Below are 13,809 nucleotides of genomic sequence, written 5' to 3' on the forward strand. Positions count from 1 at the left end.
TTTCAATCGACTCTTCTTCCACGGGCAGTCGGCACTTCATCTTAGCTGTTATTTGGGGCTGTATATATCTGAAAGCGTTGGATACAGTCTTTGGCGAGAGTGTGTCACTCCACATCGCTCCACGTCGACCAATTTAAGCACAGATACCTGTGCTCCAGTATCAACCAAAAAGGTAATGGGGTCAGATTTGGGACCGACAGAGCGCATGATTAACAGATCTCCCCGTGAATTTTCAGTGAGCCTCCTAACATATATCCACCCTCTGCCCCCCCGGCTCACTTATAAGGGATGGGGGAAGGTGTTTCCCACCTCCTTATTTCCTGATGCCTCCAACAATGGTGCAGCAGGAGGAGTTTGCTTTATATCCTGCTCTGCTCTTTTCCAATTTGTGACCAATACTTCTGACACAGCTTTAGACTGTTTATCCATGAAAGCCTTTGGTATCCCCTTCTGCAAGACCCAATCCCCAGGCTAGTCCTTTTCTTACTATGTTCCTCACTCATTGTGGTGCATCTTCCCGTCACATCTGGGGAGGCTTTCTTTCCCAGTGAGAGACGCCTTTGGGGGAGCTTTCCTTCTGTGTGCCTAAGTCTTTTCAGTTCTGATCTTGAACCCAAGGCAATAACGGGGCCATACTTAGCCCATAATTAATCAATTCCTGTGCAACCTCCCCCCATGTCCACACCTTCCTGTCTGGGCGATTCCTGACAGGTGTGAGTACTTCTCCCAAGGCTGCAGTAGCTCTTTCCCCAGGGGAGAATATTATTATTGTTTTGGTGGTTTTATATCAGGTTTTGTCCCTTGTTCTCTTGGTCTGGATGGTATTAGGAAGGTCAGTTTGGAAGCTGCAGTGATCCTTGTCTCTTCAGTGGTTTTGGGGCTTTTCTGGCAAGCTGTGTTAGGGTGGAGTCTGTAGAGCAGGATCCTAACAGCGTAAGAGAGAACAGGATCTCTGGTGAGTCCAAGGGAGTAGTGTCTGTCTTGTCTCAGTTCTGCTTTCTTCTGCTCAATGGCGTGTTTTTTTCTCAGTACAGACGATACTTCATGTTTGGAAGGGGGTAGCCCAAGCACCTGGTGAGGGTCACAGCCCTGCCAATACAGAGAGCGAGGGAGAATGCAGACACCAGAAGTGTTGAGTAAGAGCCTAGGTGCCTGAGTACCGAAAGCTGAAGCATCCGTTGCTACTTGTTAGAGGCATGGGAATCCTGGGAATATCTACATGGCCCTGTCACCAAGGTGGCTGGTGCGAGCTGGCAGTTTTCAGGGATGTGCAGCATAGGCATGTGATGCTGTGCTGCTGAGGCAGCAGCTGGAGGGTGCTGTTGCCACAGGAAAGGCTGCCATGCTCAAAGAAGGAGTGCAGTTAAGCCTGAGCTCCTGAGTGAGTCAGTCAGTCCTCAGGAAAATTTCATGTCCTGGCTGTTGTGACCCACCCTGGCCTGGGGTGTTGCAGGTCATCCTCCTTTAGCAGAGGGACAATGGTTGGAGTTTCTTTTCTTGCTATTGCTTTCTTAAAATACATACTTTATTTTCTCAGTGCCTGTTGCTGAGAATAACTGCTTTTTCTTCTCTTAATCTTCTCTTAGCTGTTCGGAGTCACCATTTCAGTTTCCAGTTACACCTGGAATTTTGTTTGTCAGAGAACCAGTGTGAAGGAGCAGGGCCTGGATTTTACCTTCAGTTATCCCTCGAGTAGCTGCTGCAGAAGGAAGCAAGCCTATGGGTTTGGGAGCTGTGCCACAGGAGGACAGCTGAGCAGGAATCCCGGCGTGATAGCACCACATTTTTGCTTTTGTCAATAAAAATTGGAGCAAGCCACAGCTGAGAGATGGTGGCAACTGGTTTATTCACTGCATGGTTATCTAAACCCTGCTAACGGCTCCCAGGAGGATGCCTCACCCCCACCAGCTCCTCATCCCTGACACATCCCACAGCTCCTGCATGGTGAAGTCCTTGTTGCTCCTGTAAGGGTATACTGTTGTCCCTTCCATGTAAAATCAAAGCGGTCACGGTTCTCCTCCTGCAGTGGGACCATAAAAAACATGTCTTTCACATCAGTTGTGGCCATCGCTTGGTGGGCCTGCTCCTGGATAATAGAGATTAACTCTGGTATGTTGGGTACAGCCGCCATCAGGGGTCCTGTGTTGGCATTAAGCTGACGGTAGTCTATAGTTAGTCTCCATTTTCAATTTGGTTTATGCACCGGACACACAGTGGGCAGCTGGTGGCCGCGGAGGCCTTGCTGCAGCTTCTGCTGCCTTCCAGTGGGTAAGAGCTTGTGCTGGCAGGGGCTGCTTCTCCCCTGTGACAGACACTGCCTGCCTCCCAGCTTCTGCTTTTCTTTCTGAGTTTAAGCATGACTTTTGCAAGAAGAGCTTCAGGTAGGTGCAGTCCATTATTCAATTCCCTCACTAAATGTTGCCATTCAGTGTAGGTGAGAAAGTGTTTCTGTGGGGAGCGGCCAGGCAGGTGGCAGCAGCGTAGCACCCACCTGACAGGGAGCACCTGTCTCTGTTGGTACCCATGTTCCCTAGCCTGAGTTGTGTGGGTACAAAAAAACCTTTACGTTCTTTTCTCCCTGCACAACTTACTTAAGCTATAGGGAGTATGGGGTCTGGTCCCCTCTCTCGGCTGCTGTTGTTGGACTGTGGCCTGCCTGCTCCCCCCTGCCCAAGGGAGCCACTCGGGTCAGAGCCTGTCGCCTCTCCCTGCTGCACACTTCTGCACTTAAATGGAGTTTTTAAGTGACTTTAAGAGTCTTTTAAATTCTCCATTTAAGTGCAGTCATGGGTGGCAGGCAGGCCCTGGCCGATGGAGGGGGCATACCCTGTCACTCCCTAGATAAAATGAGTTCTGTGGAGACAAAAAGGTTCCATGGGGTGTTTGTCCCCGTGCAAGGCCCTTGGCCTTGCTGCCTTGGGCCCCTGGTTGCTGGAGCTCTGTTTAGGAGCAGACATTGGTCCCTCAGAGTGAAGCCTGTGACCAGTTTTGGGGTGTTTGGAGTTGGTGCAGATACAGGCTAAGGGCAGTGTGAGTGCTTGACTGCTTTGATCAGGGAACAGGGGCCTGCTGCCCTTCTTCAGTGGGAGTCCCCCCTCTTTCTGGGGATGCTTTTCACAAGAAACGGGAGTTGTGGGCAAAGCACAGCTTTTTCATCTGCCCTATCCAGTCATTCAGGCTGAAACACTGTTTTGCTGCTGGGAAGGCCTCAAAATATCAAAATACAGCGATGTTGCAGACCCCAAAACCTAAATCCGCAATAGGGGCTGTGACAGCTGCCACTTTACTACCCTTTGCAGGGACAGGGACGCGGTGATGGCTGAGAACACTGGGCAGGCCAGACCAGAAGAGCTCTCTTGGAGATCTCAAAGTGATTTCCTGAATTTTAAAGCAATTCTTTCCCCCAATTTTTGCTTGGTACTATATTGATTGATGGGGTTTGAGCTTTTTTTCTTTTAATAACAGCCTGAGCGGTATTTCCAGGTGTGGAAAATTGGTGTTTGTTTGTTGCACCAAGAAAAATCTAGGAAAAATAGGTGGAAAGAGTATTGGGATACTCTAATAAACAGGTAGTATTGTTAGCTAATCCCCAATAAATAGTATAGGTTTCAGGAGATAATATGGGTGCATAGTTTCAGAAGAAACCATGAAACTTGAGGAGAAATTACAAGATTAAGCCTCTTGATGATGAAATACTGCAACTCTATGGTTCCTTTAAATTTCTTTGGCAGGCTGGGAAACAAATGGATTTAGTACTTATCCCTATTCAAAAACATAATTTTGAAGAATGATTGCAGTAGTTGTTTTGCCTAACAGAGCAAATTATGAGATTCTCTCCAACGTGTATTTTTTAAGAGCAACTAATGACAAGAGGATTTGAGCACTTTAATGGATTTGAATATCCTTTTGCCATTAAATTTAATTGGTTAGCCTGATAAGTTTTTCTTTAGCAGAAATGGGATAATTCACATTAGTCACTTGGGTAGGAAAATTATGGGTGAGGGAAAAATATAAAAAATAATTCACAATGCTGACTGATACTGACTCTATATTTACTGTTTTATTAGCTGGATTTGCTGCTCACTTTAAATTCACAAATAAACAAATTATTTACAAAACCATTTACTCCAAAAGTAGGCGGTACCACATACTTGAAAACAGGAAGCATTTGTCATCACGATAGAAAAGACTTGATTTCAGTACACAAAAGTCCATGATATCTTATGTGTAGTTTACATGAGCAGGTATTACTGCTACTGTCACCTGCTTTATCATGATTATCAGTTAAGAAACACCTGTCCTGGAGTTGCACAAAATCAGAATAGTAAAAGCAGAATGTGGGGAGGCAACGCAGAATTCATCTTAAGTTGTTGCCTCACATTCGACCAGACAATGAGCTGCTCAATTCGACCAGTGACTGCCTTGCTGAAGCCTAGAGTCTGACTCCATTGCTTGCAGAAAGACAGATTGTCTCAAGAGCTCTATGCTACTTTGGCCCTACTTGTACTTTATTTTGAAGGTGTGCAGAGACTTGGTAAGATGTCTAGGCCTTGTTCAGCAGGGTGGATTTTTTCCCACTAACATGCTAAACTTTTACATGGGTCCCACTGAAAAACAAGTTGAAACACATGAAATTACATCTGAACATAAGAAAACACTTTACTGCGAGGGCTGTGGAGTCTCCATCCCTGGAGTAAAAGCCCAACTGGACACAATCCTAGGCAACCTGTTGTAGCTGACCCTGCTTGAGCAGAGGGGTGGAGTAGGCAATCTGGAGATGTTGTTCCCCACTTCTACAATTTTGTGATTGATTCTGTGAAGAGCTCAATGACTCAAAGCAGAAAACACTGGCCATAGGGTGGCTGGAGGTGAGAGAAGGGAACAGGTCCCTTCAATATGTAGCTGTGCCATTTCCAAATAGATAATAAACAGCGTAACACTCTACATAAAACTACAGAGTGGAATGTTGATACAGTATTCTTAACAAGGTGTCACATGAAGAGACTTGAGTTTTTCACTAGAATGTGAAGCAGTATTTAGCTTTGTAGAGAACGTGCCTTTCATTAAGAGCACGCTGCACATTGGACAATAGAAAGCTGGTGGTCTATAGACTTCAAGGAGCTTCGTCATGTGGGGTAAACTGAGAGGATAAAGAGTGACGTGAAACAAAATGGGCTTTTTTGCCATCCTTCCTCTTGTGAGCAGAAGGAAAAGGACACCAAATAGCTTAAAGGTATGAATGATAAGCTCAAAGAGGTTAAGAGATTTCTCTAAGAAGAAACAAGAGACGTCATTGCTAGGATCAGCAGTCAATTCTTCCATTGTTGTAATATGCTTTAATGCATTCATAGACTTTTTTGTTCACCTTAAATTTTAAACAACATTAAAATTAGTGTCTACATCCCAAATTTACAGATGAGTGAACTGAAGGACAACATCAGTCTGAGTTATGGCATTATACGGCAGTCCAGTGAAAAGAGTTCTAGTGGAAATGCATAGTAGGCTGCTTTTCAAGGGCTCTCACCAATGGTGGGTATTTCTCCAGACAAGGGAGAAGCTTCTGAGGAGGCATTATTTCCTCTTCACCCCCTCTCAAAAATATGTGAGATGAGAATTGCAGAACGATTATTTCAGTTTTATACAGTCTACCTCCTCTGTGACTGGCATTGCACTTGTTCTGAGGTCTAAATCGGTGCTAGATTTGCTTCCATTGTATGTTGATCTCCATCTGAGCAACATGATCTTCTTGAAGTACTTCATGGTGTTATTTTTTACAGTTACAAAACACATGGTGTTTATCATGCTGTTACTCATTGCAATGCATTCAACTATGTAAAAAGCAGTAAGATAATGCTTCTCTTTCACAAAGATGGTGGGGAAAAAGTCACGGACAATTGTGAAGCCATAGAAAGGTGCCCAGCAGAGAACATAGGCAGTCAGGATGCACATCAGTACCATAACAGTTTTTCTTCTGCATCGAAGCCTCTTTCTGATCTGTTCTGTTTGAAATCCTGGTACGGTTTTAAACCAAAGCTCACGAGAAATCCTGGCATAACACAAGGTCATCGTAATCACAGGTGCAACAAATTCAATGCCAAAGATGAAGAGGAAGTATGATTTGTAGTACATCTGCTGATCAACTGGCCAAATTTGACCACAGAAAATTTTCTCCTGGTTTTTCACTATAAATAACACTGTTTCAGTAGCAAAGTATGCAGATGGGATAGCTACAAGTATGGAGACGATCCAGACCAAGGCAATTAGGAAGGTTGCTGTTTGATAATTCATGCGTGGTTTCAGTGGGTGAACAATGGCAAGATACCTGAAACACACAAATACATTCAAAGTGAAGTCTGAAAAGCACTGTTAGTCAGAACACGCTTCAAAATACAGTGGACAGAATTAGGCAGAAGGAAATTGCTGTCATTCTTAAGGAGAAAGCCTGACAAATTTTGTCTGTGCGGAGAGTTAAGAACATTTTCCGAAGTAGCAGCCTAGAGCCAAGTTCCTGAATCTAGGCAGAAACTCTGGATTGACTGAAGGATTTGTTAGGACAGTGGGTACTTGGCAATCTGAAAATCTGAGCGTACATTAGAGTGTCTGAGGATGGTTTTAAGACCTCAGTCTTAAACCGTCACCTGTTAACAAGACCAAACTGAAAAAGTTGCAATTTTGTATCACAGACTTTTCCTTTTTAACATGGATCATGTGTCTGGGAGTTACCAAAAGATGGGGAAGAGGAGGAAGAGAGAATATTCCTATCACTGACAAATATCTTTGCGGGACCTAGCACAATATGCAGATGATGTCATATCTAGGACATGCCACGATACAGCATCTGGAAATTCTTTGCTGGATGGCACATACTCAAGCGAGAGTTTGAAATACGCAGTAATACACATCTACTCAGGTGCAGGTAAAAAGGCAAACATGGAGAAGCAGGAAAATGTTTTCCCTAGGCAGAGTTGTATTTAAATATGCTTTTTTTACTAGGAGGTCAAACATACCTAACAGTGTTTCTATTATTTTCTTGGTATGCAAAGAGCTGAAGCTGATGAATGGTTACAGGTGAGCATGTTTTCAAGCCATCAGCAAAGGACTGTGTATCCATTTTCTGCCCATGCAAATTTTTGTTTCATCTGCTGGAGGTGGCAATTGCTAATTAGTCTTAAATACGCTATGTTAAGTAATATGCCAAACCATAAAACTTGAGTTAGGTATTTGCACTCCTTATGAGTGTAAAGCTGCAAGGTGCACTGCAGTGTTTCACAAAGAAGTGTGAAGAAATGGAAGTACATTACTTGCAAGATCCATCAGTTGCCCTTGGTTCAGTGGAAAAGGGGCTAGGACTAAACGGCATTCACTCTCGGATTTTCTGTTTGGAGTTTGGGGGGTGTGAGATTTTTTAAGAAGCTGTAGATGTAAGAAGAGCTTATACTTGAGTACACTGTCCCAGAAAGATTAGGATATTTCTGTTAAAAGGAGATTTTTATCAGAGGCACTCCAGAGGTCCCAGTACAATTGTATTTAACACAAAGAATTGTTTCAAACAGTGGAATTTCTCATTAATTCAGAGGCTTTTTTATCTGTATATATTTTATATATAGATAGCATCCACAAGAGGCATTCATTCTAAAATAAAATGGAAAGTCAGTGGTGCTTTTCATCTGCCAGATCCTGGAAGCAAATAAATTGTTCATCGCTCTTAATAGTGCAGGCTAGATGTCAAGGGACAGCAGAATTACTCAGCCTCATTGTGGAGCTGATAAATGAATATTTTTAGATCAGGTCCTGTGGAAACAAGGTTGTGGGATAACATATGTGTATGTATTCGTAAGTATGCATATCCACTCAGCAGAACTTTTGTCTGGATGGGGTAAATCTCTACAAGAGAGTCAGGAGGGAGCTTTTGCGGTGGATTTTCCTGATTGTCATTGCTTACCACACTTTGGCTGTTACTGCAGAGCCATCCTGGAGCACTGAGTTCAGATTAAACTGCCCTGGAAGATGTGCTCCAGAAGCGTATGTAAAATGCACCAAGTGCCCGTGGGTGTTCAGTCCAGGGGACCCAGCTAAAGCTACCCCCCCCCCCCCAAATATTTACAGCATGAACCTTGGACACTTAGCAAAAACTCTTGCTCTTCAGATCCTCTCCTTTCACATTGCATTATTTTCTAGTGTAGATGTGGCCTTAAATATGTGAAATTGCTATGTTTCATGTGAATAGAAATCAAGGAAGATGGAAGAGAGCCCTGCTGGAAGGAAATCCTGTGGGACAGGCTTCCCCTCTCTACACAGGTGAGTCCTTTTAAATGATTTAAACATGGAAAGACTTTTGTTAGGAGCCCATTTTTTTTAGAGCCCGAAGTGAGTGACCCACATGGCATAACCAACATGGAATGGTTGATTGTTAAATCAATGAGCTTTCTCTCTGTCTACCAAGTCAAAAGCTCACAAAAAAAAAAAGGCAGTGAAACCAAAAACAGTGTGTTCTTACAACAAACTTCAATGATTAATCATTTCCAGGGTTGTTTTTAAAGATGCCTGGGGAGATATGCTAGAAATCTGATTTCTTCGCAGGCATAAGGTCTCAATGACCCATGTTACTTCATCAACCTGGGATGCACTAGCAGAGCTTTCCAAGAAATTTTTTAGAAGTTGAAAAAGATAAGTAACAGAAAATGGTAATGCATACATGATAGTATTTAGAAGCTTAACCCTGAGTCCTCAGCTGCTGTTGAAAGGTTATTTTGTTAGACACTTATTAAGGATTTGTTTCATAGGAGCTGATTGTCCTTTACCCCACACCAGGCAAAACGTCTCTAAACTTCCTCAGAGTCTTTCCACATACTTCTGTTGACGTCAGGAACAGCTGAATCAGCCACGCACAAGATACATCTATACAACCATCAGCAGGGTTAACTGCTCCTGCGCTGTCGTTTGGACCAGGTGCCAAAAACTATGCAACATTAGACTAGAGTGTAAAATGGCAAATGAGAGAAATTTGAAAAAGGGAAGGGAGGGGTGGGAATCATACAGTGTGTATATGCAGAGGGTATACAGAGTTGTATATTGTGTTTGTACATGAAAGATGACTTGTTTTGGTGGCCTTTCTGTAGAGGGTTTACGCTCCGGGTCTCTCGCTGTCTGTGAGTCAGTCGTGTCAGACTTATGTCAGCTTGAAGCTGATCCTCAGCGTCTGGGCCCGTCAAGATTCTGCGGTGCACAAGGCTAAGAGAACAGGAGTCATAAGAAAGAATAAAATTAAATTATTTTGTTAGAATTCCTGGAGTGAGAGGTAGGCATAGGAATATCTCAGGACTGCAGCATAAAGCAGGTACTGTAGCAGGTGGATATCAGTATGTTCTGCTTACCTCGTTATAAAGGCTGTAGGAAAATCTCTGCTAAACTGGATTGGTATAGCATTTTATCATTTTCTGCACAGTGCCATAAATGACCTGTCGGTGTTCCCTGGCTTGTTACTGTGCCATCCTCAGAGAGGTGTGTAAAGAGAGAGGAGAATAGGAGAGGAGAGTGCTGGCCACACTCACCGAGCATGCACTTCTGGGTTGGAGCATCCAGCTAAGACCTCAGTACTATCAAATGGTTAATTTAATGATTGTTGGATTCTCTCAGTAGAGCACAACAGAGAATAAGAAGAACTCTATTTTGCAGGCCAGGTAGAAGTCTTATCTTTTACACCAGAACAAAAGCTGGGAAAAATACCTTAGAGGGAGAAAGAAATATCCTGTAAGGCAATAACCCTGTTGGAAACTCACCTGTCAAATTCTCTGTCACCAGTCAACTGTTCCTCTTGCTGAAGAGTATTTAGTTCACTGTTTATAGCAAAGGTTAGACTCGGGAAAGCTGTGTAGGCCAGTAGTGAAGGTTCCTTAGAGATGCATGGTTTGGATCAGGATTATATAGTGCTGATGAACACTCTCATCTGTGGATCTTTCTGATTTGTCTTTCTCTTTCTCCTCTTTCCCTTATTTCATAAATCCTCCCCTACACTTGAATAAGGCGTATTTTTATGAAAAAAAGAAATCATGTTAAGAAATCAATTCTTTTCACCTGAAAAGTTCAGTCAAGACATTTCCACTGAGTTTTCTCCGGGGTAATGTCATGACCTCACACGGTTAGATACTTAGGAAACAAGATACCCAGGTCTGTGTAGTATCTACCTTGACATCAGATTCTACAGAACAGCTGAGCATGTTAAAAACCTAGAAATCTGGACAGCCAGCCCCAGAAGCAATGTCCATCTCCTTGCACAGTGATAGCACCCCGCTTACCTGTCAACAGCTATAGCCAGGAGAGCATTGGTAGAAACATAGAGGGAGACAGTCCGTAGGTAGTTGACTGAGGCACAGAGGACGTGGCCATGCTCCCAGGACAGCTGCCGCACCACATAGTAGTCCATCTCGAAGGGGCAGCACACGATGGCCACAATGAAGTCTGAGATAGCCAGGTTGGCAATCAGCAGGTTGGTGAGGTTTCGCAGCTTCTTGTAACGAGCAAGAGCAGCAATGAAGACGAAGTTGCCAATGCCACAGACCAGCATGATGCCAACCAGAGCAACCCCAATCACAATCTTGGCTGCAAAGAAGGTGCGGGTTTTGGTCATGTCGTCCTCACTGTCCAGTGGCAGGTCGTAATCGCTGTAACTGAAATTGAAAGGGAAGGAGAAGTTTCGCAAGGAGGTTAAATCCCCATCGTGGAGATTGTAGATTGCAGCAAAGTTGAGGTTGACGGTAGCATTTGGGTTATGTTCAGCTTGCTCCATGGCCATGTCTGTCTTCTTTCGACACGTGGCTTGGCTGGCCCTTGGTTTCGTGTTAGAATTACCCAGGGTGGCAGGTCATGATGGTAGCGGGCGAGAGACCTCATCCAAAGTTTCCTTCTGAGCAGTGAGTCACCTTGTCTTTGTCCCCATGAGATTATAAAGCAACAGCCTCACTTATCTGCTTCTGTGGGAACAAAAAGAGGAAAACATTTCCTGAGAGGAAATTACAGCAAAAATACTGTGCTTGAGGGAAAGCAATAGCCACCTTATTGCCCCACAGCAATATTGCTGGCTGTGCACAGTAAGAAGAAATACCCTGTGAAAGGATGCTTCTGTTATAAAATCCCTTGAGTTGCATAATACACTGGTTGTTACACCCAGAAGTTTTATTTACCAATGATGAAATTTTGTTTTCAGCATGCAGTGAAATGACAATATAGAAATGTAAAATCCAGTTTAAACCTCCGCCATCCTTCAAGCCCACAGAGTTGTCATCCCCTGTGCAAGGTAAAAAAACTAAAATGAGGTGACACCTCAATTTGCTGAATAGTGTTTGAAGTGCCTTTTGGACAGAGTTTTTCCTTTATGCTAGATATCTCAATCAAAGCCATGTGGTAGGTGAGAATGAAAGGACAACTGATGTCCTGGCTTCTAAATACATTTCTTAATTAAGTAAGAGTTACCGAGACCCAAGAAAATAGCGAAGCCAGCACTTTCCGTTTTGGCAGTCATTAATGGAGTTAGGGGGACCAGATTTTCAGCCAGCATAATCCATTATTGCTTCTCTCAATCTGGTGGAGCTCCGCCAATTTGCATAGACAAGATTTTGTCCCATGAGCCAGCTTGTAGGGCTTTGCTGTGAAGGCAAATCTGCCGTTCACAGAGAGAGTGCTTCTGCAAACAGGCCCTTGGGGTAAAAGGGAAAATCTTCCTTAAGCAAGAAAAAGTGCCTTGATTTTTTTGAAGACTGGGAGGAGCAGGCTCCCCTCTTTATACCGCCAGTTGTACCAAATGTTAAAAATTGATTTATTTTCCGCACTGAGGAAAAAATCTAATCTACACCCTAATTTTGCCTCTACTCTGTATCAAAATGCTGAGAGGGCTGTCTTCTTGCATTTCTTACGCCACATCTGTGAATCCTCACACCAGACGCCCAGCTGTCAGGACAGTCCCACCCCATCCCAGAAGAGAATCAGGGGCATTACTACTTTTTCTGCTTTGAGACAGTCAGTCTTCAGAGTGTCAAATGCTGTTGAACAATGCCCATCATGGCTACAAAGGACAGTCTGCATAATGGAGCTGTTGCCCCTATCTTTCCCTGGAACCACCCTCACCCCGTGATGTATCAACATGTAATAAATTTCTGAGAGAAACTCTCTTGTAGAACTTCTGTCTCCACACTGCTTTTCAAACTGAGAGTTGCAGAACAACAGAATAACAGAAAGACAAAGCCTGAAACTAAATAACAGTTCAAACAATTGACTGCTTTACAAGGCATCCCCACAGCTGCCTGGAAAAGTGAGCATTCATTTAAGAGAAGTACTAAAATAAATACTTGCATGCAAAATCTGTATGTTGGTCAGAGCAAGGAGCAGTATCTGTTTTAGAAAGGTTTCCCTGCGAAATACCGACAGAGAGCTTTAAAATAAATCCTGACAACACAACCATCCACAAACTGACATAACACTATCAGCTAACTGTACCTGCAGTTGCTCTCATCGTCTTGGAGGTCTCAAGCACCCTGGGAATAGCCTCCAAGTTTCTCCCCTGCAAACACGCTGCTGTCGCTGGAGCAGAGAAAGGATCACTGAAAGCAGCCAGAGGACATCACCGAATGATCATTTCTCTCCCGAGCAGGTTTGCCCTGCTGCTCAGGGGAGGATGGCTCCGCTGTCTCTGTGCATGCATCTAAAGCCTTTTCTCAGTGGGAGGCACCTTGAAGCTGTCCATGCATTTCTGATTTTAAAGAGGCAGTGCAATACAGGGACAATAGAGCACAGCCCCCCTTTTTTTTTTTTTTTTTTTAAAAATGCTTTAAAACCCCTGAATGCATCAAATTGGCGGAGTGGCTTTGTTACCAAGTCTGAGCATGGAAGGTGTAAAACTGCGGTCTGCACTTGCTCTTTGAGTTTTGTCTGTGCTGGGCAGCAGCTACCTACACCTGATGTGACACAAAAGCAGGATACAAACCACCCAGTGGAGAGGAGGAGGAGGAAGGAGGGTGAACTACTTTCCCAGGGACCTTTCTAGGTGGATCTCTCCGGCTGTTGTCTTTAGGACTGCAGCTGTGGCAGCTCCTGCAGAAAGAGAGTCAAACGTTGAAGGGCCATAAATCAGAGGACCCCTGACAGCTTTCCTTGCCCTCTGAGGGAATTACTCAGAGTAGAAAAGTGGCAGTGAATCATTAAGGACTTGGCATCCTTTGCTAATGCTGCCTCCTCATTGCTTTGAAGCACTTGCACCCCAGGGAGTAGTTCTCTTGTTTCCCAATTCTCCAGAAAGAAAGGAAGCACTAAGCAGATCCTCTGTCCTCTTCTGCACCTCCAGTCTTATTCCCATTAGCTGACATTTTCCAAGATGTGTAGTTGTGGCACATTACATAGTCCCCAGCAGATGAGGCCATAGGAGGCTGTAGAAGGTCATGAAGAGTGGAGAAGATTTGCAGAAAACCTAAAATGTGTGGCCTACAATGCACACTCGCAAGACTTGGTTTTCATGAGCTAGTGGGCACTTACCTCTGGAAAAAGGAGATAAGGAAAGAAATACATTAATGTGAAATGTGTCTGGGGTAAAAGAGCCACTAATGTGACATTTCTTTCAGAAAATCTGTGGAAGGCCGGAGAGTTTCCACTGTCTGGAGCCAGCAGACAGCATTAAGAATTTCACAGAAAATACTTCACTTGGCTTTATTTTTAACAGTCAGTGTAATACATGAAAAGCCATTAAGGGATTTTTAATATCCTGAAAGGGTGCAGCCAAATGAACAAAGGAAATCAGATGCAATCTATTGTTGAATTCTGTCA

At 43.9% G+C, this 13,809-nt stretch overlaps 1 protein-coding gene across 1 annotated transcript; it reads right to left on the reverse strand.

Annotated features, from left to right (window-relative positions):
- Positions 1-5,625: 5,625 nt before the first annotated feature.
- PROKR1 (prokineticin receptor 1) lies at positions 5,626-10,792 on the reverse strand (the record flags this gene model as incomplete). The annotated part of the gene is made up of 2 exons (XM_081997230.1): positions 5,626-6,322; positions 10,296-10,792. The coding sequence occupies 2 exons, from the start codon at positions 10,790-10,792 to the stop codon at positions 5,626-5,628; spliced, it is 1,194 nt and encodes a 397-aa protein (XP_081853356.1).
- Between the last annotated feature and the right edge of the window lie 3,017 nt (positions 10,793-13,809).

This window comes from Phaethon aethereus, assembly GCF_964289735.1.
Source record: "Phaethon aethereus genome assembly, chromosome: 3".
Taxonomy (NCBI): Eukaryota; Metazoa; Chordata; class Aves; order Phaethontiformes; family Phaethontidae; genus Phaethon; species Phaethon aethereus.